General features: G+C 39.8%; 1 protein-coding gene across 1 annotated transcript in view; it reads left to right on the plus strand.

Moving 5' to 3' along the window:
- Window positions 1–8,699, plus strand: part of NTF3 (neurotrophin 3) — a 52,486-nt gene extending 43,787 nt beyond the window's left edge. The window contains exon 2 of the mRNA XM_082309155.1: window positions 7,859–8,699. Within this exon, the coding sequence (XP_082165281.1) occupies window positions 7,859–8,653 (795 nt within the window). The 3' untranslated portion in view covers window positions 8,654–8,699. The remainder of the gene's footprint in view (window positions 1–7,858) is intronic.
- Window positions 8,700–21,087: the final 12,388 nt, after the last annotated feature.

Genomic DNA, 21,087 nt, shown 5'->3' on the forward strand with positions numbered 1-21,087 from the left:
TCAGGGTATATATCTAGGGTAATAAAACCCCAACACCATTCCATAGAGTCCCCTAGTTTGCAGATGTAGACAGTAATGAATAGAGATTTTGACTTGACCAAACTCTTCAAACAAATCAGAGAAAGCAGATCCCAGCCTCCCCAACCCTTGCCGTGACCTTCTTAATACACAGATTAATTAGTCAACTGGTTAATGCAAAATTACACTATGGCAGTCTGGGCAGAGACAGGCAGGTGTAAATATCATGTCAAAATAATGCCAGTGAGGAAAGGAATTAAAATAGAAAAAGACCCAGTTGTGACTGAGGAAAGCCTGCCTACTTCTGTAGTTGATTATAGACCTAGGGATGTAGCTAGTGCGGTTGATATTATACCGGACATTATTAATAGTCAAGTCCCTCGGTGGGATTGCTAGAGGATGCTGGGGAGTGTCAAATGCCTCCAAGGCTGTCTCGAGTGCCCCGAACTCCAGACAATGTCGGTGGTGGGGGAGGAAGGTGTGGGGCCAAAACCTAACAGAATTAACTTTGCACAAGGTGTGAGAAGCAGCTGCTGTTCCAAGTAGTGAAGTAAGCACTGAGGAACTGCTCCTGACCTTTCTCTTGGAAACAGGCAGGTATGTGTAAGGTGATCACATTTTGATCTCCAAAAAGATATATTTATGGAAAGATCAAATGTAGACACACATGCCATTGCAATCAGCTGTGTCTGAAATGCATGGCCATTGCTGCAGTTCTACACGGTGTATTTAACCATTCAGAAAGCAGATTGGTCCTTGCAGCAGATGTATTATCACAAAACTGTCCCTCAGAAAGATGTCACCAGTCAGGAAAGCTGTCCTCAAGGACTAGTAGGGTCATGGTCACAACGGTAATCATAAATAGTGATGTAGATTGGTTCAAAGTTCAGGTGAGTTTTTCGTACTTGGGTGAACAGCTGTCTTGCTGTGGTTTGCTCAGCCAGCCATTTAAAGTGGAAAAGGAAATGTCAGTGACTCAGTAGGCTGAACTCCATTTCCATAAGAGATTAGGTATATACCGTTCACTGGAGGCTACTGGGGCTCAGCGCTCAGATGTGTCTTCTCTTTTGAAAATGGCCTTGAGTAATGCATGATTAAAATCAACTGACCTGCTGCAGAGACTTAAGAAACTTTGGTGGCCTCATCCTCATATATGGTGTGTAGCTGCTCTCCCCAGCCCATCTGCAAGAGGAATACATTAGTTTCAAATTCCTTCACTCTAACTTATAGTTTTCTTGCCCCACAGGATGGGAGGGTTAACACTTAGAGCTGCCATAACTCAGTCCCACTTGATTTCGTCTCTGAATTCGTCAGCTTCTTAGAGGGTCTGGCTCTTGTGAAAGCTTTAGCTTCAATCTGTATATGTTGAAATTTCCGTATCTTCAGAAGTGGAAATGTTCAGGAGGGTCATAGCATCTCTAGGGACATTCAGCACTCTGCAGCAATCTACCTTAATAAATCCTTCTACAGGTACATCATGTACAAATAGTTGATTATTATTTTGAAATACGGTGCAAATTTTCATATGCAATTATTTCATACTCCTATCTTTCTGAATATTCAGAATGCAGTGATATTTTTCTTGTTCTGTACCTTTTCACTGTCCCCCTAAGCACAGAGGAGAAGGGCTGCATTTCTTCTCAATGTATTTATTACGATGAGGGAATCAACAGGGCATTCTGCTACTTGTTGCTTTCTGTGAGTTTTTGAAAACAGTGCTTAGCAAGCAATGAGAATAATTACACTGTCGTCTTTGGCAAAAGCCTGAATAAGCTGTCAGCCACCACAAATGATCATTAGTTGCTTGGTCTGAAGAACAAAAGCTGCTCTTAAAATTTTCAGAAAGTGCCAAATACTTCAAGCTGACTTACATAAATCATGTTGGGTATTACAATGCTGAATGTAAAATTCACGAGTCACTTTTCCTTCTATTCCTGTTCCTCTTAGCAATGACTTAAAAGTAAATACTTAGGCAGTATCTCACAGGACTAGAATTTCATTATTTTCACAGAACATATTAAATGACACCTCACTCTTCAGCTGGGTAGACTGCTCAGAGACCGATCAAAATAAAGCAATCCAGATTTTTTTTTTAAATCACCACAAACAAAACAAAAAAACTAAACAAAGTGTTCCAACACTACATAAAGTGTTGAGTCTGAAAAGAGCAGAAAAGTTTACTGGGGATTTAATTTATTGATGGAAGCAATAGGTAAGCTTATTTACTTCTCCTAAATTTAGGCCTTCCCTGTGACACCTAGATGAGACAGCATTAATACCCTGCTAGCACCACAGTGATAGGCAGGAATATAAACCATTAAAATAGAATAAAACTAAGCTACAGTTGAAAGATCAAACAGCCTTGCAATGCATGAGGTTTGCTTTTCTATGGTGTTTGTTTTTACCCACTGTGCCACAAATGTCAGCGATCTCTAAGTCAAACTTGTTTAGTGCAAATTAACAGCTGGCTCTATGTTACCAGGATATGCTAGTTTTCCTGTCATGCTGTGATGTGTGTTTCCACAAACCCTCTGGACTATTCAGAATGCCTAATTGTCACTTAGTTCTGCCCCTTGTTCCTCAAAGGATCTTCCTAGCTTCTGCTGCCGTGTTCGCAATCATTTTTGAAAGCCGGGGTACTATCTCTGAATAAGGGGGCACTACTCCTATGCAAAGGAACCAACTCAAAGAGACTAATATGTCTTCCTACCTTGATGTCCAGTGCTTTTCCAAATTGCAAGTAGCAGAGTGTTTTCCAAGCACATTTAAAGGCTGATTTGAGAGCCATGCGTCCTCCACCCCCTTTTTAATTACCTCTGGCAGGAGCTGAAAGCATCAAAGGGGCGTCCCAACATCTAGAAGGGCACACAGAATAGCACAGCACAAAAGCAGAGCTGGTCCAAAGCTTCTCAGTGACTCAGGAAAAACAGCTTTCTGGAATATGTCAGCAGCCCTTGCTGAACTCCCAATATATGGAATAGAAAAGGAATTGGGTGATACAGGAGGAGAGAGACAGAAAACGGAGTGGATATCCCAACAGCAAGACCGTGTCAGGCTGCTAATGCCCACCCTAGGTAGCTGCCTACAGTCTTTGTGGCACAGGCACAAAGTGAGACTAGTAATCTACCATTATGTCCAGCCACTGAGTCCCCAGTCACATGATGAGTTTGCCGTAAACAGATAGGTCAACAAGGGATACCTTTTGATGTGAATCCAGAGAAAGTGTTGGATCAATTCTTCTGGTTTCACACTATCTAAACTGTTCTACAACCACATGGCTTCTAGGACTGGTATGTAGTAGGTACTGCACAGTAAGATGACTATACGGGTTTAAATGGATGTGTCGTTACATCCAATATATACTGAAGACCCATTTAAGTCATGTGCCATCGTACACATAATGTCGACTAGGCTGTGTGTCACAGCTGACCTGACAGCCCGTGGAAACAGAAACTGAGCTCAGGTACCAGCATTAATACTCTAACACAATCAGATATCAGGCAGAAATGAAGTGGAAGCAGTCACCAATTATGGTCTTCTCTATTTGTATCTAATAACATTACTTCATCTGATACTGGACGAGGGAGCATGCTGCTGGGCTGTGCTCTTATTCTGAGGTCACCATGGAAATGCTTGCGTATGCCTATCTGGGACCCAGACCCAGGCCCCAAATATGGTAATCTAGTCTGTACTTCCTGTAGGAGTGTAAATAGTATTGTCATCATTTCTAGGACCATTCATCACAATTACTTGACTGCAAACAGTCCACAAAGACAGCTAAAATGAACCTTTTCAGGGATTTACATATGGAAAATCTCAAGAAGAACCTTGAAGAACAACAAATATATCTCACGGTATGCAGCTAACTAGAAAAAGTTTGGCTTGAACAAAATCTGTCTTTCTACCTGAAATGAATCGTTTTAATGTTAAGAATTTTTAGTGAGAGAACAGAAAAAATTCAGGTGAAGGACTAAATTCTTGGGGGATTTTTATACCATTCTACAAAAGGCTGAAGAAGGAGCTATTGCTACTTGTGCTGGAGTACTTTCTGCTAAGGTCCATACAAGCCTACGTGCCAGGAGCCTGGAAGTTAAGTCAGTCTTGTCTTAGACAGGTTGCCTCTGTTGAAATCTTGACTCTGAATGCAAGTCTCCACTATAGATAACTTACTCACTATATACTGACTTGCTATACTGAGTAAGCACTTTTTCTGCTTTGTGAATTACATTGTGTAACTTTTGAAGCATGTCTAGAAACATCAGAATGATTTGCTTTGAAAATATAAAAACATAAACATTTCGATGTTTTACATTTTTCTCACCTTTGTATTGGTTTAACAAAAAAAAAAAAAAAAAAGAAAGTAAAATGTACAAATTGCAAATTATCCTCAATTTAGACAGGCACAAAGTTCCATTTGGGGTAAAGAGCCATTTATCAAAGGCAATATTGCCCAGCCCTGCAAACCAATACACTTTTAATGTGTCTTATACTCAAAATAGAGCCAAGGCCATAAACCAGCTGCAGTTTCCCAGTGATGTCCATTTCTCCTAGCCAGAACAGTGCCTTGGCATATTCTGAGGTGCTGGACTTCATGGGCAGCCTGACAATTTCAAGTCATGGACTGGAATTTCTGAACATGCCACTTAGGAACCTCCTAGGTGAACTGTCTTGGAGGAACTCCCTGAAAACTGTAATCTCATCAAGCGCTTGCATTTTCTTTCCAAATTTTGCACCCCAAAACATCCCAGAAAAATGTAGAGATTGGTTCTGAAACATTTTTACTTTTGCAGCAAAAAATTTGCCAAGTACAAATCAAACTACAAGTCAAATTTCAGAGTAGTTTAACACCCTTCTCACCAAATCCACAAGACATTTTACGTTAGGTTCATAAAAACACTTTTAAACTTTTTTTCCATTAATGGGGTTCCTCTATGGATGAGAAAAATATTTTATTCAAACTGCTCTAATTCTGAGGTCCCTAGCCCTTTCCTTTTTGTGTGCGGCATGACATTAAAGAGAGTCTGCAGGAACTCCAGTCTTACTTTTCCCACCTCATCACCTGCTCCAACTTGTGTATTTTGCTAGTGCCACTTAGTTTTGAAACTAAGCAGACCAGTGATTACATGCAGCTGTATGTTGGCATGAAAAATGCTTTCAGCTTTTGAGCTGAGCATTGTCAGAGCTTTGCTCACCATCCTATAGACTTGTGTGTCATATTGCATGTGTGTTAGCCCTTCTGAGTGCTGTAAGAAATCTGCTGAATGACATCCGTTTTATAATATTTTTACTGTTTTTAAAAGGACATAATTTGCTGAGGGAAGACCAAATTGCACAGGAAGAGGTCTTTTTATACAGCATGGTCTGGGCTCTGAGATGCATCTACATTAAGTTAGTATTTGTTTAGGTATGACAGTAATTGTATGGTAACATAAAATCTTAGATTTCTCTTTTTTTTCTGAAGCATAACATTGCTGCAAGCAACAGTCTAGATTTAGGTGAACTCATACTGTGACAAACTGAGAATGGAAAAAACACATTTCTTGTCCATAAAAGGACAGATCACACATCCACAGAGGGTAGCTCTGATTTTGCTGCAGTTCCAAACTATGAAGTGGGGACTCACTGTTGCTAAAAGGAGTTTTGCTTGGAGTGGATGGAAGATTCTCCAGTAAAACTTTTTTCTTTTATTCTTTGCCTTCTTAAGTAGAAAATGGTTTGCCTGCTTAAAGAGAAAATGGTGATTTGAAGGAATGGAAAATTTTCTGTTTGAGGTCTGATTTCTCTGCAGTTTCTTCTGGGAAAAACACAGACTACCCAGAGCATTACCAGCAGGTTGAGGGAGGGGATCCTTCCCCTCAAATCAGCACTGGTGAGGCCACATTTGTTGTGCTGTGTACAGTTCTGGGCTCCCCAGTATAGGAGAGGCATGGACATACAGGAGCGAGTCCACGAACAAAGATGATTAGGGACTGGGGCATCTGTCGTATGAGAGGCCGAGAGAGCTGAGGCTGTTCAACCTGCAGAAGAGAAGGGTCAGTGGGATCTTATCAAAGTGTAGAAACATCTGATGGGAGGGAGTAAAGAAGATGGAGCCAGGGTCTTCTCAGGCATGTCCCAAGAAAAGACAAGAGGCAATGGGCACAAATTGAGATACAGGAAATAATACTGTAACATGAGTTATTTTTTTTTTGTTTGGCTTGGTTTAGTTTTTTATTGTGAGGGCGGTCAAACTCTGGAACAGGTTTCCTAGAGGGGCTGTAGAGTGTCCATCCATGGAGATATTCAAAATCTGACTGGACACAGCCCTGTGCAGGCTGCTCTAGCTGACCCTACTTTGAGCAGTGGGATTGGACTAGATGATCTCCTGAGGATCCTTCCAACTCCATCTGTTCTGTGTTCTGTAACTGCCTTCATCCCAGAGTGCTAGTGGTCTGACACATAGTGGATGTGTTTGCAGTGCAGGAGAATCAAGTTCAAGACTGGTTTGAGTCACTTGAAGCAGTACTGCAGCCAAGACTTCCCACATGGTATAAGAGTGCTCTAATGTGAGTTTAATATTTTCTCCTTCAATCCACTACTTGTGCAACAATTTCCTTAAAACAGGTGTGCTTTGAAGTGATGGTTTGCTTCCATGATTTAGTATTTTACATTGAAAATTAATTTCATGTAAGTGTAAATACAAAATATACAGGTATCCACAAGGAAAAAAACCACCTCCTTAGATGAACGCTCACAGTTCTCAACTACACAAAAAGGATGACAGAAGGATTTAGCCAGAAATGACAAATGAGCTTCTAGCAGATGCTCAGAAGCTAGAATTACAAGGACACTACAAGAATCCATATAGAGCAGTTCATGGCAAAGTAGAGTACAGAGAAGAAGCACACTTCTAGGTCCAGTTTTCAAAATCTTGATCTTAAGTTAGTTTTGATGTTTTTGAACAAGATTCTTCAGTTTCAGGGCCAGGAGGGAAGATCTGTCCTTGAATATTGCTAAATACAAACATTTTTGTTCCACTTCATATAAATGTAATGAAGAAACTCCATTAAAAACAACAAAAAAACCCCAGGCCTCAACCCTGCAAACAACCAGTACAAAGTGATCCATCTGAACTTCTCACTAGTATTACAGAAGTCTAACTAGCGCTTTCTGGAGTTCAAAATATAAGAAACCCCAATTTGCTGCTTGACGGCATCCTTTTCCTTCGAGAATACTTTCCTTTATAGCACCAGAGAGAGAAAGAGAGGGAAAGAGCTATTGAACCACAGTATTTATTTCCCAGCGTATGATGATGCTCTTAGGGTAAAGTTAAACACAAGCCATTTGAGGAACAGGAATTTGAGGGATCCATGAGATGCCAACACACAAAAATTGACAACATTTAGCAAAGTCAGAACTCCTTCATTTTACACCATTAGGTAATCTGCTACTCTACATAATCTTGCAATTTTGAAACTAAACCACTCTGTAGAATAGACTATGTGAAAGTAACTTGGCCTCTCTCTGCTGCCAAGACCTGGACATGCTATCCCAGCAGTAGCTACCTACCTCTGTAGAGAAAAGACCTAACTGACATATCTGCCACTATACATGGAAAGAGAAAAAGTGAGGTCATCCTGAAAAGCACATGAAATATAGATGAAAAAAAAGTCAGAAAATAGTTGCATTAATTATAAAATACAATGAAAAAATATCTTAAAAGAAACACATGGCCTATCTGTATCTATAACGTGCAGAAGTTGTAAGACATGTTAAAAACAAATCCAAATTTTCATGTCTACAACATCTAGTAAACTTCCCTATTTAACTGTTTTTATGTTGACTTTCTGTTTCTTTGCAGATCTTACAGGTGAACAAGGTGATGTCCATCTTGTTTTATGTGATATTTCTCGCTTATCTTCGTGGCATCCAGTCTACCAACATGGATCAAAGGAGTTTGCCAGAAGATTCAATAAATTCTCTTATTATTAAACTCATTCAGGCAGATATTTTGAAAAACAAGCTTTCTAAGCAGATGGTAGATATTAAGGAAAACTATCAAAACACGGTGCAGAAAGCAGACACTCAGCAAGACGTGGATGGAGATGAAAATGTGAAATCAGACTTCCAGCCAGTTATCTCAATGGATACAGACCTCTTAAGGCAGCAGAGACGCTACAACTCTCCCCGAGTCCTCTTGAGTGACAACACGCCGCTGGAACCACCACCACTGTACCTCATGGAGGATTATATTGGAAATTCTGTGGTGGTGAACAGAACCTCCCGGCGGAGAAGGTACGCAGAGCACAAGAGCCATCGAGGGGAATATTCCGTTTGTGACAGTGAAAGTTTATGGGTCACGGACAAATCATCTGCGATCGACATTAGAGGACACCAGGTAACTGTGCTGGGAGAAATTAAAACAGGCAACTCTCCAGTTAAGCAATACTTTTATGAAACAAGGTGTAAAGAAGCCAAGCCTGTAAAAAATGGCTGCCGCGGCATTGATGACAAGCACTGGAACTCCCAATGCAAGACATCCCAAACTTATGTTAGAGCACTGACTTCAGAAAACAATAAACTGGTAGGCTGGAGATGGATAAGAATAGACACTTCCTGTGTGTGCGCGTTGTCAAGGAAAATAGGAAGAACATAAATCTGCATCTCTTTGCTATATAAATTATTACTTTAAATTATATGATATGCATGTAGCATATAAATGTTTATATTGTTTTATATATTATAAGTTGACCTTATTTATTAAACTTCAGCAAATCTACAGTATATAAGCTTTCTCTCTCAATAAACAAGAGCAAAGGGTGTGTGCCTCTGCTGTGGGCAACTCTGGGTTTTTTTTAGACTATGTTTGTGACACTGCTTGTTGGCAGCATACCGTAACCTTACTGTAAAATCTGTGTAAAATCAGTATTTTTCATTCAGTATTGTCAAGCCAGTGACTGTCATTTAGTAAACTTGTTAAAAATCAGATCAATGTCAAGAGTTGTGTACATATTTATATTCCCTACTCTATACATTCACATTTAATTGGATGCAGTGTTGACTCCTTACCGCCAAAACAAAAATGGACCAAAATACATGTTGTAGCCTGCAGATGACGTCAACATTACAGGCATCAAGTAGTCATAAAACACAACTTCCGTGTATTATGCCAGTTTTGCCAGTGAAATGACCATTTTCCCTCTGTTTGTTAGTATTTCAGAATGACTGTTAATAATCCAGCAACTTTCATTTATGTTTTTGAAGCACATTTGTTTTGCAAATGTTTCTAATGCTGCCAGTTTGTCATAGAAAAAATATGAAAGAAATCTAAAATATTTGTAGCAGAAACTTACTGAAGCCAAGAACCAAATCTAAATTGATCATTAATATAAGATGATTTCTTAACATAAAAGATGATTTCTTCAGAATTTACTATTTATTGTGATCAGCCTCTTCCTCCTCACACAAATCAATTATCTTCTGTTTGTATTTTTGCATCATTCCTCTCTGTCTGAGTTTTTAAAGTAGAAACAAAGCTGGTGGTGTCTTAACATTAAAAGAGCCCTTGGCTTGCAAACTGTAGTAAAGAAAGATATGATACCCCAGCATGGATATCAAAGCCACACACCCGTACGAAGCTGTTGTTCTCCTCAGCAATCCATTCTCCATTTTTCACAGAGGGAAAAATGTGTAGAACTGCTCGACAAACCCGGTAGCTTTCATAGGGACGTGAAATAATATATCGTTTTGAGCAGTACAGTGACTAAAATCCAGGTAGTCCATACTTATAATGAAGTTCTTCAATTATACAGGTGAGTTGTTACTTAGGACAGACAAATGTACTAGCATATATATATACCTCAAACTCTTCTTTGTATTGTCATGTAGCTCCACTGGGGACAGTAATAATTACACTACTTGAAGAAATAGTCTATTATACATTAGCTGTATAATGCCCTGGATGGGATCTCACTCCCATAAAGGTAAATGAAAGTCTTGTCATGGATATCAACAGAATTAAGATTGGACTGCATACGTTATCTGTGTCTAGCTAGACCTTAACACACAGTCAGAGCTGAAAAATGCCAGCCATTCAAAAAGCATTACAGGTGTAGTGGTCTTAGGTTTTTATAGTACGTCTTTCACTGTTGTAGCGTGTTCAGCATCGCAAATGAGAATGAGATCAGAGCATTCAAAACCAAGGTTGCAGGGTGCCTTTGTTCATAGAGTTTTCTCTACTGGAGAACCAACTTCAAATCTGCAACAGGTCATCAAAGGCAGCAAATTGTGTGGTCTCACCTAATCCCTTACAGAGATCGTTACACATCATAAAATCACCAGAGAACCGGACAGGTTGCTCATGAGGCCAAGCACTGGAATAGCAGTGACTCTGAAAGCCACTTGGAGCATGTAAGTATAATTCTGCAGGGGAGGCCATAAACAAAGGTTTTGAGAACTATCTCAATTTTCAACATGAGGCCAGGGTATTTACCTCACAGGAAATAGCATCACCTCACAGGACTGAACCCTAACTTTGCTTCAAGCAATAATAACTTCAGAGGTTCAATACCAAGGCAATCATTAAAAGGAAAGAGAGTATGTACAAGGAACTCAGTATCTGATAGATCTGACTAGAATTTTTCCCACATTCTCCTTCCTTGGTGAACATTAAAAAAAAAAAAATCCTCAACAGAAGTTTTTCTAGTTTTACCAGTAGGAAAGTTTAAGTTTCAACAGGGAAAAAATAACCCCTACCCATTAATTTTTTGACTTGGAGGGACAAGCATATTTTTTAGTGTCCTGTCCCACTGAAAATTTTTGCAAGTTAAAAACTTAATTTTACACCCTGAATTCCCAAATACAGATAGTTTTCAGATGCTGTGAGTAACTGAGAGCAGATACTGTCATGGGTCATTAACTTTAGAGATCTCCATGTTTCAGTATGCCAGATAAGTCTATCTCCCTATGAGAAGAGGAAGTAAGAAAACTAAATGAGCTTGGTTAGTCACTGTTGCTTACAGACCCTATATCCCATTAATTGAAAACTACCTTGCTCCTACATTGTGGATTCCACACTTCATTATATCACTGTAAATCCAGACAATTTCTATTGAAGATGGGTGAGAAAATGTAGGTTTATAGCAATATAAACAACATCAGAGTCGATCCTAATGCCTTTATTTCTGCTCACCAAAAATCAAGGGAGGTTCATTCTTTATAGGTTCAAAGAAAATAATTTGTCATTTTCCACTGTAAATCCAGTAACAGGAACTGGTCTTTGACTCTTAACTTACTTAACCAATGCATCACGTATTTTACAAACGGCCAGCAAAAATGTATCAGGGTAAATACAATGGCTGTCATCTGAAACATGTTAAACAAGAAAGAAGCATGGTGCGTAAGGTTATTAGATCGGCTGCCTCTTTCCCACCCCAGTATAACAATGAACGGAAGTGTTACCCTCTGGATCTGATCCAGTTTCCATTAAAGTCAATGGAAAAACTCTCACCTTCTCCAGTGGAAGCTGGATCAGGCCCTAAGTAAAGAAAAACCTGCAGATCTCAACCAGAGAGCGGAGCAATTGCACACATCAGTGACGCGTTCTTGTAAATCCTGTGTACGCATAAGATGCTGTATAATTTTGTAACAAGTTTGTAAACAAAGCCTGTAATAAATTTGTTAAGGCCTAATCCTGTTTTCACTGTAGCTGGGGTTGGTTTTATTGTCAGCTTCAGTCATGGCACAATGAATTCAAAGTTCCTATCTAACTATTTTTGTATGTGTGTTAAGTAATTAAGCAAAATATTCAGCTCGCAACACTAGTTTAATTTAAGAATTCTAAAACTCACTCCCATAAGGCAGCTCAGAGGCTCTGTCAATATTGTTTTGCCAATAGATCATTATAAACACACATTTTATTTAGTTTTTCTCCCAAACGACCGAATGCTATTCTGAAATTGCCTGCCTGTGTCAAACTGTATTTTCTCCATTTTTTCCCTAGTTTTTTTACAGTCCATTTAGTAACAGTAAAAAATGCTCCACTGAGGTTTTGGGAAACCATCTGCATTTATTTTATCACCTTTGAACATGTGTTCAGGAATGAAGTCTGTGCAGCGAGTTTACTGCTACCAAGAGATTTGCGCGGCTGCACCAGGAAGAAACTTTGACTGGACTATACAGAGTGTGTGCTCAAAACCACTCTGCTCATACTCTGTTATTTCGATGCTTTAGCAATCAGAGTCTTTCACTCAGCTATACATTGTGTGTCTGCAGACAATACCAAACAGGAAACAAGTGTGATTGGGAGTTCCAAAATTAAAAATTTAATGATAATGACCTGCTATTTCTGACCTTTCAGCAAACGTATTTATGCAGCAAAGCAAAGCGCATAACCATTCATTTTATTTAGTAGAAACATTGTGGCAAAATCAATGGTTTTCTGTGTTCTCCACACTTGGTAAGCGTATGTAATTCATCATGCATGTGGTGGGGTGGCCAAGGGAGGAGAAGGAGGAGGAGTGGGAGGAGGAGGAGGAGGAGGAGGAGGAGGAGGAGGAGGAGAAGGAGGAGGAGGAGGAGGAGGAGGAGGAGAAGGAGGAGGAGGAGGAGGAGAAGGAAGAGGAGGAAGAGGAGGAGGAGAAAGAGAGGATAATAAGCACTATAGCTTATGAGAAGTAAAGGTCTGTGCTCTGGGTTGGAGCATTTTAAAGTGTGGAGGGGTTGTTTTCTGAAAAGCTTTGCCTGTATTTTGTTACAGCAGATGGCAGAATGATGAAGCAAGCACAGATGTGGTGTAAAAAAGTCAAGCAATATAAGGATAACAAAACCTTTCCTGGGAGAGCTGGCCATTCACTACCACTGTAGGTCCGTGCAGTTCTGTGCAGTTTATTGCAGAGCTCAGCAATGACATTCCCAGTTAAATTATTTAACTACCCTCTATGGCAAAAAATGTATTTTTTCCTGAAACTTAGTACATTCACGAGCTGGGTAATTTTCTTTTTTTTTTTTTCCTTTTTTATTTTGTAATCGCTAGCTGCTTTGGTCCCTCTGATGAACAGCAAATGGTAATGCTTTCCATAAATGTCCCTGAATATAGATTTCACCTTTGTTTTACTGCTGAGCTTTGAAGCCAGTGGAACCTGAAAGCCATACTTTCACTATGGAACAGGCCTTTTGATGTAATGACCTCATGATTCCAGACGTTTTGATCACAGGGTCCTATTTTGGAGCCGTTAACCACACAATTAGGTGAGATCATGACCAGGCTGCTCTAAATCACACTTGAGAAGCGGCTATGTGCATGGCAGCCAAGGAGCAAAAAGAGAGTGAGGCAGTCTTATGCCATCTTTACATCCACCTTCCCAAATCTCCTGCTCTGCTTTCAGTCTTGAGCTGCTGGTTGCATGATCAAGGGCTGCATAATCAAGGGTGGCTTCCTGCATGTCCAAGGGTTGAGATGTCATGTAGACCTTTGACAGAAGGACAGTTCCTCAGTTTGCATTTTTTGCCTGCCCAGAAGCATGTCCTATGTGAATCTCGATGGACCTTCTGTAAAAGGGTGCTATGGTTGCAGCATGTCAGTTGTCCCCCTTTAAAACATAGCATGTATTTACTATTTACATGTGTCACAGGGAGGAAAGAGCATCATTGATAGACCATCTCCATTATTTGTAAATTACATTGAGACTTAGACAGAAAACACTAATGTGTCCAGGGGAGGCTACTAAGGAAGAAGGTAGGATGATCCTTTTCTCTAAGCAAAAATATTTCTATGGAGGGTAGGAGAAAAGGAAAGTAAGTAAGTAAGTGCTGAAAAAAACAGGGAGTCATAGCTGTTGGGTGGCAAACATCTTACAGAGATTTAGGAAAGCAAGGGAGAGAGAATGTTTGGCTATAATCTCAGATGAAAGACTCTTTCCTGCTGTGATAAGGGTTAAAGAAATATCATTAGATCATCTGAAACATGAATTCAAAAGGAAAATGAGCCTCGATTAATTGGGGTCAATCCCACTGAATTGATTAGGAATTAACTATGCTCACTGAGCACAGAAGATGAAGTCTTGCTCTCGGTTAGACCTATGCAGCCCCTGTTGTCAGCGCTTAGGACTATGAAGCTGTTAAGTGAGGGCAGAGTTTGGCTCAGAAGGTATTTAATCCAAACTGAATGCATAAGGGGGAGGCTAAGTTGAAAGCATTACCCACCACACAAAACAAGCCAAGGTTTTAACATTGGTGTCATAAAAATTGTTAATTACTTCGTCTAGTTCCAGGGATTTAAGTTTTAAAATATGTTTTGAACTGTCTGATATGACCAGTGCACATATATTTAGTAGCAATTTACAAAAGAAGAAAAAAAACTGTAAATGGAAGTATGCAGTAAAATACCGTGTCAAGTACTGTAAATAACTTCTGTTGATTCCCATTTATGTTCTCAGTGTCTGAGAAAGGAATTTTAATACAAGTCTTGGTTTTGTTTTACACATGGTATTTTGTATAATAAGCACCTCAACTTACTGCTTGTAGATGTTTGTGGTGTGCAATCTTTGTGGATAATGGAGCAGAAATATGGCTCTAAAGTTTCTGGGCAATGTAAAAGTTTTAAGTCTCACATTTGTACAGTAGATATAGTTAAACCAAATGTGTGACAGTGGCAGAATCTGCTTCTCAGGCTCAGAGATTAAATATGCTTTGAAATATCAAATGGCAGCTTTTGTCAAGTTATTACAAATACCTTCAGTCATATTCATATGTGACACAACCCACTTCTCATATGGGGTGAAATTTTTTTTTTAATATTTTATTGAACAAAGCTGCTAAATGTGATTCCCATTAAGCTCAGAATATAGAAATTTGTTCATTTCTAAACGGCTGACAGAGCATACACCATAACCCCAATATATGAGCCAAATCACAGGTCAGAGCATGATCCCTGAATTTATGTCCTGAGGAAAAAACTTCCAGGAAGGAAATTTTTCCATTCTGCAGAGAGTGAGAGCTCAGCTGCCACAGTCACAGTGTCTATGCCATGATATCACAAGGACCTATGTTTGAAGTCTTGAGGAGGTAGAAACTGGCCAACTAAAGGGCTGAAGGGTAGAAGTGGGACGGGTGGGGCAATAATTATTACATTGATTCCTTGAAAATTAGACCCTTCAAACACATAAAATAGACTGATCCTTCTGATGTCAGGATCTGACTCAGAGGCACATATCCCCTAGGTCAATAATCTTGGCTGTCTTGGATTCCTGAAACTTGGCGTCAGGACATGGTACTTGTCCTAGGCGGGGGTAAAGGTGAAAAAAACCCCTTCTCCCACCATAATCAGATAACGGCAATTATACAAAAGGGAGTTCTCGTGGGAACAGTTTTGTCTCAAACTCCCATGGTTTTTTGTTGTTTTTTTTTTCCACAGAAATGGAAGACGGGTTGCTGAGAAAGGCCTGCTGCATGTAGTTTTCTCAGAGGGATGTGAGGACACTGTAGAATAGAAGTTAGACAGAAAGAGGAAAATTCTCCTTTAGTAGATTCATTCAGTGCTCGATTTTCCCTTCAGGTTTCCTCTTACCATGTTGGTGGTTCACCACAAAAATATTTGGTGAGGTCTTCTGATGTAGATCTTGCTGCAGGGAGCATTTATATGCGAGAGGGAAAGAGGAGCACCACAGTACCATGACTGGATTGAGGACAGGGGCTCAGCAGTCTCTGTGGCTCCTTCCTCTCTTTTTCTAAATGCCATGGAGACTGGGATGTGTCAGTGGCACAAAAATGGAGAGCAACAGCAGTATAGCTGCACAGCGCATATCCCCATTCGCAACAGCCAGGCAAAGAAAGCATGAGGTCAACTCCATCATCTCACAGGTTGATCCCAGGACAGGTCCTTCATCTCCTCCCGTGGAATCTCTGAGAAGAAGAAGCCATGCTGCTATTTTGTAAATCAAGTTTAAGAAATAACAAGGCAATCCAGCAATGGCTTGGACCTGGGTCACACAAAGTGAAAGACTAAAGAGGAAGGCAAAAGTGGGTGGGGGTTTTTTAGCAATATTTACTCTTGAACAGTTTCAGTTGCATCCAGAATGTACAGAAAAAGTCAGTCTGAATGGTGGAAAGTCTTTAAGTCACCCATATAGTTTTAGGGGCAACCACCACAGACACAACTAATAAATATATAACTCTACTCTGATCTCATGCAGGTTTAATGTCTGACTTCCGTAGGACTAGAGCCAGTTTTTACTGATACAATAAAGCTTGGAATTATGCCTGTGACATTTTAAAGCAGGTGGTGAGCTTTGTACTTGATCAGACTCTCAATTTCTATATACCATGTAGCTGTTGCCTGTGTAGCTATATCATGAATACCAATCGAATCATTTAACATGATAGATTACAAGGGGCCTACACTTCTATGCTGTAGGAGCTTTAAACTACATCTGCCCTGCATGGAGAGAAATTGTTGTCAGATCCCAGACTGACTCAATGCAGTTCACCAGGTAAACCCAGGGGCTTTCCATGGCACCAGCTAAATAGTCTCCGCTGAGAACCACCATGCATAGCATTCAAAATTAACTTTACTTCTTATTTCAGATGTAACTTCATTCGGCCTTGTTTTGCTTGAAGAAATGATGAGAAAGAAGTAAAAGCTAGATTTGCAGGTACTGGCATTCAGAATTAAATTCTGAAATTGATAACTATTGTCAACACAAGAAACACTGGAAAATTAAGATAGCATGTACACACTACAAACTCTGTGAAGATGCTTTTGTTCAGAAACAAAACAGCTTTAGACAACAACAGTCTAATCTCAGCTAAGACAAAGATCCCAATCCTGCTGAAGATAGTTTTCTTCTTAATTAACCACCTGAGTTTCTTTTTAATTCACTGGAAACTTCACATTTTGTCTTTTCTAAGTGTTTTTCAGTAAGCAAATATTGAGTATAATTAACATGATAACTTTTACTACATTAGAAACACTCCAGAACTACAATTTGAAATAAACTGAAATGATTCATTCTGGGTAAGCATCACATCCTGAATTTTGTAGCCTTTACCAGCCTTCAGTAATGACTCAATTTGCAAAGTAGGGCACACAGCTTGACTTTGTGAGCTTGGAAAACTTCTTTGAGATTTTTCTCTTCGTCTGCTTTTTCATAAATTCTTCATAAATGCCAAAGATTTTATAATCCCTAAACATAATCTGAAGTGTCTGCTTCTGTTAGCCCTAAGGTCATTCATTATTCCATGAAGTGTTTACTAAATATTCCATTGCCCCAAGCAATGACCTACTCAGTAGGAACTGGAACTCTGCAGGCTCCAAAAATGAAGAACTACAGCTCAGGAGGTGTGAACACAGCAAATAACACAGAAGCTGATACCAAGAAATTCGCTCGAAAGCCAAAACTGTAGTTTAACAAGGACAATAGGAGAGAGAAGCAGTAACTGAGGAAAAAAATCCAAAAGTTTGTAATCTTAAGAAAAAAAGATCAGTTGGCCTTTGATAATAGCATTTTTTTTTTTTCTCTCACAGAGTTCATCCCTCTCTGATTTTTGCCTTGTAAAATCCACTCCTTTCCTGTGAAAGTAAAATATAATATCTTGATCTGAAATTCTGCTGTCAGGGAGATTTTCATGCTTAAAACATTTAGTGGGTCTCTGCTAATAATCAGGGTAACCACTCCTAACAAATTCCTTGCTTAAACCTGTAATCCCACTCTGTCCATCTGGCTGTGGGAGTGGTTTATAGATTCATTCTTCAAAAAAATACACAGCCAGGATTTACAGAGAGCCAGTTCCATAGCTTGGGCTGCATTTAAGTGGATTTATTCCACTCAGCCTGCTTGCATAAGTCTTGATCCAAAATAGCCCTTAAGCATATGCCCAATTTTAAAGAGAAGAATAGCTATCTCGAAGTTGGAAAGATTAACCTTGTGTTTAAAGCTAAGTGCATGGTCAAATGTTTTTATGTACCAGGGCAATAACAAGATTCCTTAGTGATTTTATTACTGGAAATAGCGATTCACTAAAAACATCGGAACAAGAATATGAGCAATCCTAGTAGTTCCCATCCCATAAGTTTTGCTTAAAATTCCCAGGAAAAAAAAGCACAACAAGTAATCTGTAAACATTTAAGATCTGATCCAAGGTCCGTGGAAGTTTGTAAACAGCTCCATAAATTTCCAGTGGGTCATGGATTATGTGCTTAATAATTAAACTTTGATCAATAAAATGCCATGGATTCATAGGATAAAGAAAGGAACACACCAAATAATACTGATAATTTGTTTTTTTAAAATCAAAGAACAAAATTAGCAGATAAAGTAATATCTAGAGTGCAGTAAAGCATTTGGCAGTACTTCACAAATTCTTACTTGAAAAAGTCATTCAAATAGACTTGGATATGAATGCAGTCACCTGGATGGGGAGCTGGGGAAAGAAATATGAATTACATGCAGAGATAACTGGAAATGTGCTGAACTGGGGGAAAAAGTCATTCAGTGGTAATTGTGGAAACAGCTTTAGACCTGGGGTGAAATTATCAAGACCACCTCAGTGACTTAGGTGCCCACATCACTTGTTCGAATGCAAATTGGACACTTCCCTTCAAATCATGTGTTTGGCAGCAGCACTCTCTAAAAGGTGCTGAGGAAAGGGAAAATGTTTTGGGTAATAATTTGAGATTACTTTCTCCTTGCTTACTCATTTGGCTGCTCAGAAGGCTGCTGCAGCTGCAGATGAATATTTTAGTCACATGCCCAAAGAAAATTCCTTGCAATTTCTCTGGATTTATCCCTCCTACCATTAATATACCTTATCCAAGACTTAAGCAAGTTGCTACAATGAGGTCCTAAGCCCTTCAAAGTCCCTGGTAGATGGCTCCCGTAATTTATGGAAGATTTAAACCAAACACATGGAAAGCTGAGGGATTCCTCCAGCATAAGACTGCTTATCTAGAATTTGGATTAAAAGGGTTCTTGGCACAGAAGTCACATTTCTTTGCCCTGCATAGTAAGAGACCTAGGAACAGAGTCACCCCATGCAAGGATGAACACTTTTGCCCTCTCATCCTGCTTTGTTCAATGTACATTGTATCCAAAAGGGAAGAAACTAAGCATCATTGACTTACACATGGAGTGTCTTATGTGCAAAACAGGTCCTATTTTCTTGCCTTTCCACTTCTGTGGGTAGCTGGGCTCAGTATTGCCTTAAGCTCAGAGTCAAAAAAAATTTATTGCTCCCACTATTAGAAGTGATTGTTGCTATAACTTGGGTGGCAGAGAGTGGGACACACATCTGCAGTTAGGCCACTCCAGTTCACGTTCATGAGCACTTTGCATCAAGGTGCCTGACTAGGTGCTGTGGGGCCAAGGCACATGCATCCCTTCTAGAGGGAAGTGGGTCAGGCCTAAAGTGGCCTGACAAAGTCAGGTATCAGTTGTGCAACACGATTGCCCCCACTCCCTCTCCCAGTTTCACACATATGAGAGAAGTTCTACGAAAGTGATAAAGTAAATGTAGAGATCCTTCAATCTAGATCCACTGCTATCATCAACCAGGGAGCCCTGGCAAACACGTCCTAGAAACAAGCAGTGATGTGCCACCATTTGCATTAAAAATAGCTGATGCCAGCCTCCTGTCTTGCTGGCAGTGAGTGCCATGCAGACGGTCAGTGCAGCCTTACTTCTGTGCCCAGTTCTTGCTCAGCCACATTCTTGATGGCTGCTGGAAGAGGAACATTTGACCTGCTCTTTAGGAGCAGAAAGGCAAGTACTTGTTAATGCCGCACTTTGGAGATCTTCTGCCCACACAGTGCAAAATACTCCAGCACAGACACTACTTCATTGGCAGCAGATGGAGGAAACAGGCAAGTAGACTTCAAACATGGAACATAGAGTTTGGTTAGGACCATGACAAGAGATCCTGGGAGATTCATGGTTCTTATCAGCAGAGGAGAGTAGATACTGGGAGAAATGGATGAACAAACACACGCCCTCTTCTGTCTCATGTGATCTGAGTAGTACTTCAGATGCTTAAATTTCATGGGGGATAATGAAAGTACTTTGTCTATTTCCTTTCTGCATCTTCCTGTACTTTTGACTTAAATGCTGTTTAATGTCATCCTTGCTGTCAGGATAGGTGAGCATCCTTCACTGTGGAGATCCAGATGTGTTAAAAGAAAAGCGCTAATAGCTGTCACTGAAGCTGACAAACTGCTGTTAAGATAACAGTAACGCTTTCACATCTCTCTCCTCTCTGCAGTTAACTTCTGTTTCTGGATGGAAGTGCCTGTGTTTCCTAGGTGCCTTGGAGGAGCTGGGCAACTGTCACAACTAATACAGGGAAATCTATGAGGTTATATGCCATGTAGTTAAAGTTACCATCCTGGGCACAAGTCACAACTGATTCTCTAAAAAAAGCCAACCAATTCTAAATGAAAGTTGAGCTATAGGGTGCTACTCAGGGTAAACCAGATTGTTGTTCCTTTCCTTCTGAATTAGTTCTCCAGATTAATTTATTAGTCTGTCACCCACATATAAGGGACTCTAAGGAAAGATGGCCAAAACCAGACTGTGAGATGAATTATTTGGCCAGCTGCAAACAGCTTGTATGCTGCAGGCTGGGCATCCCTGTCTTAGGGAGTGATGGATTCCATCACAGACTTAAAAAGATGGACAAAATGAGGATATATTACTTTTCTGTCAGGATCACCACCTCATTTACAGACCACTTTGCTTGTCTTCTGGCCCAATATGCACCAACAGATTAAAAGTAGGAACTACGTATGAGGAGAAAGGGGATTGGGAAAATTGAGAGAGATTTTTGGCACTGTCAGAGTCAAGTGCTCAGAAAACACAAATCTAGCCCATAAAGAAATGAGTTTCCCCTTAAAATAATGAAAGATATAATAGTTCATCACAGGTAAATATACATTTATATACTTATTGATTCCCTTTTGTCCTTGGTGCTAGACTGACTATGAGATGGTTGTGAGTTTGTTTTTATTTTTGTTTTTTTTTACAGACCTACTGTGCTCTGCAATTTCAGAAGCCTCCCATGGGCTGGAAGACTTGTCCCAAGTACGGTTTACCTGTAAATCCC

The sequence above is a fragment of the Platalea leucorodia genome (assembly GCF_965183815.1).
Source record: "Platalea leucorodia genome assembly, chromosome: 4".
NCBI lineage: Eukaryota > Metazoa > Chordata > Aves > Pelecaniformes > Threskiornithidae > Platalea > Platalea leucorodia.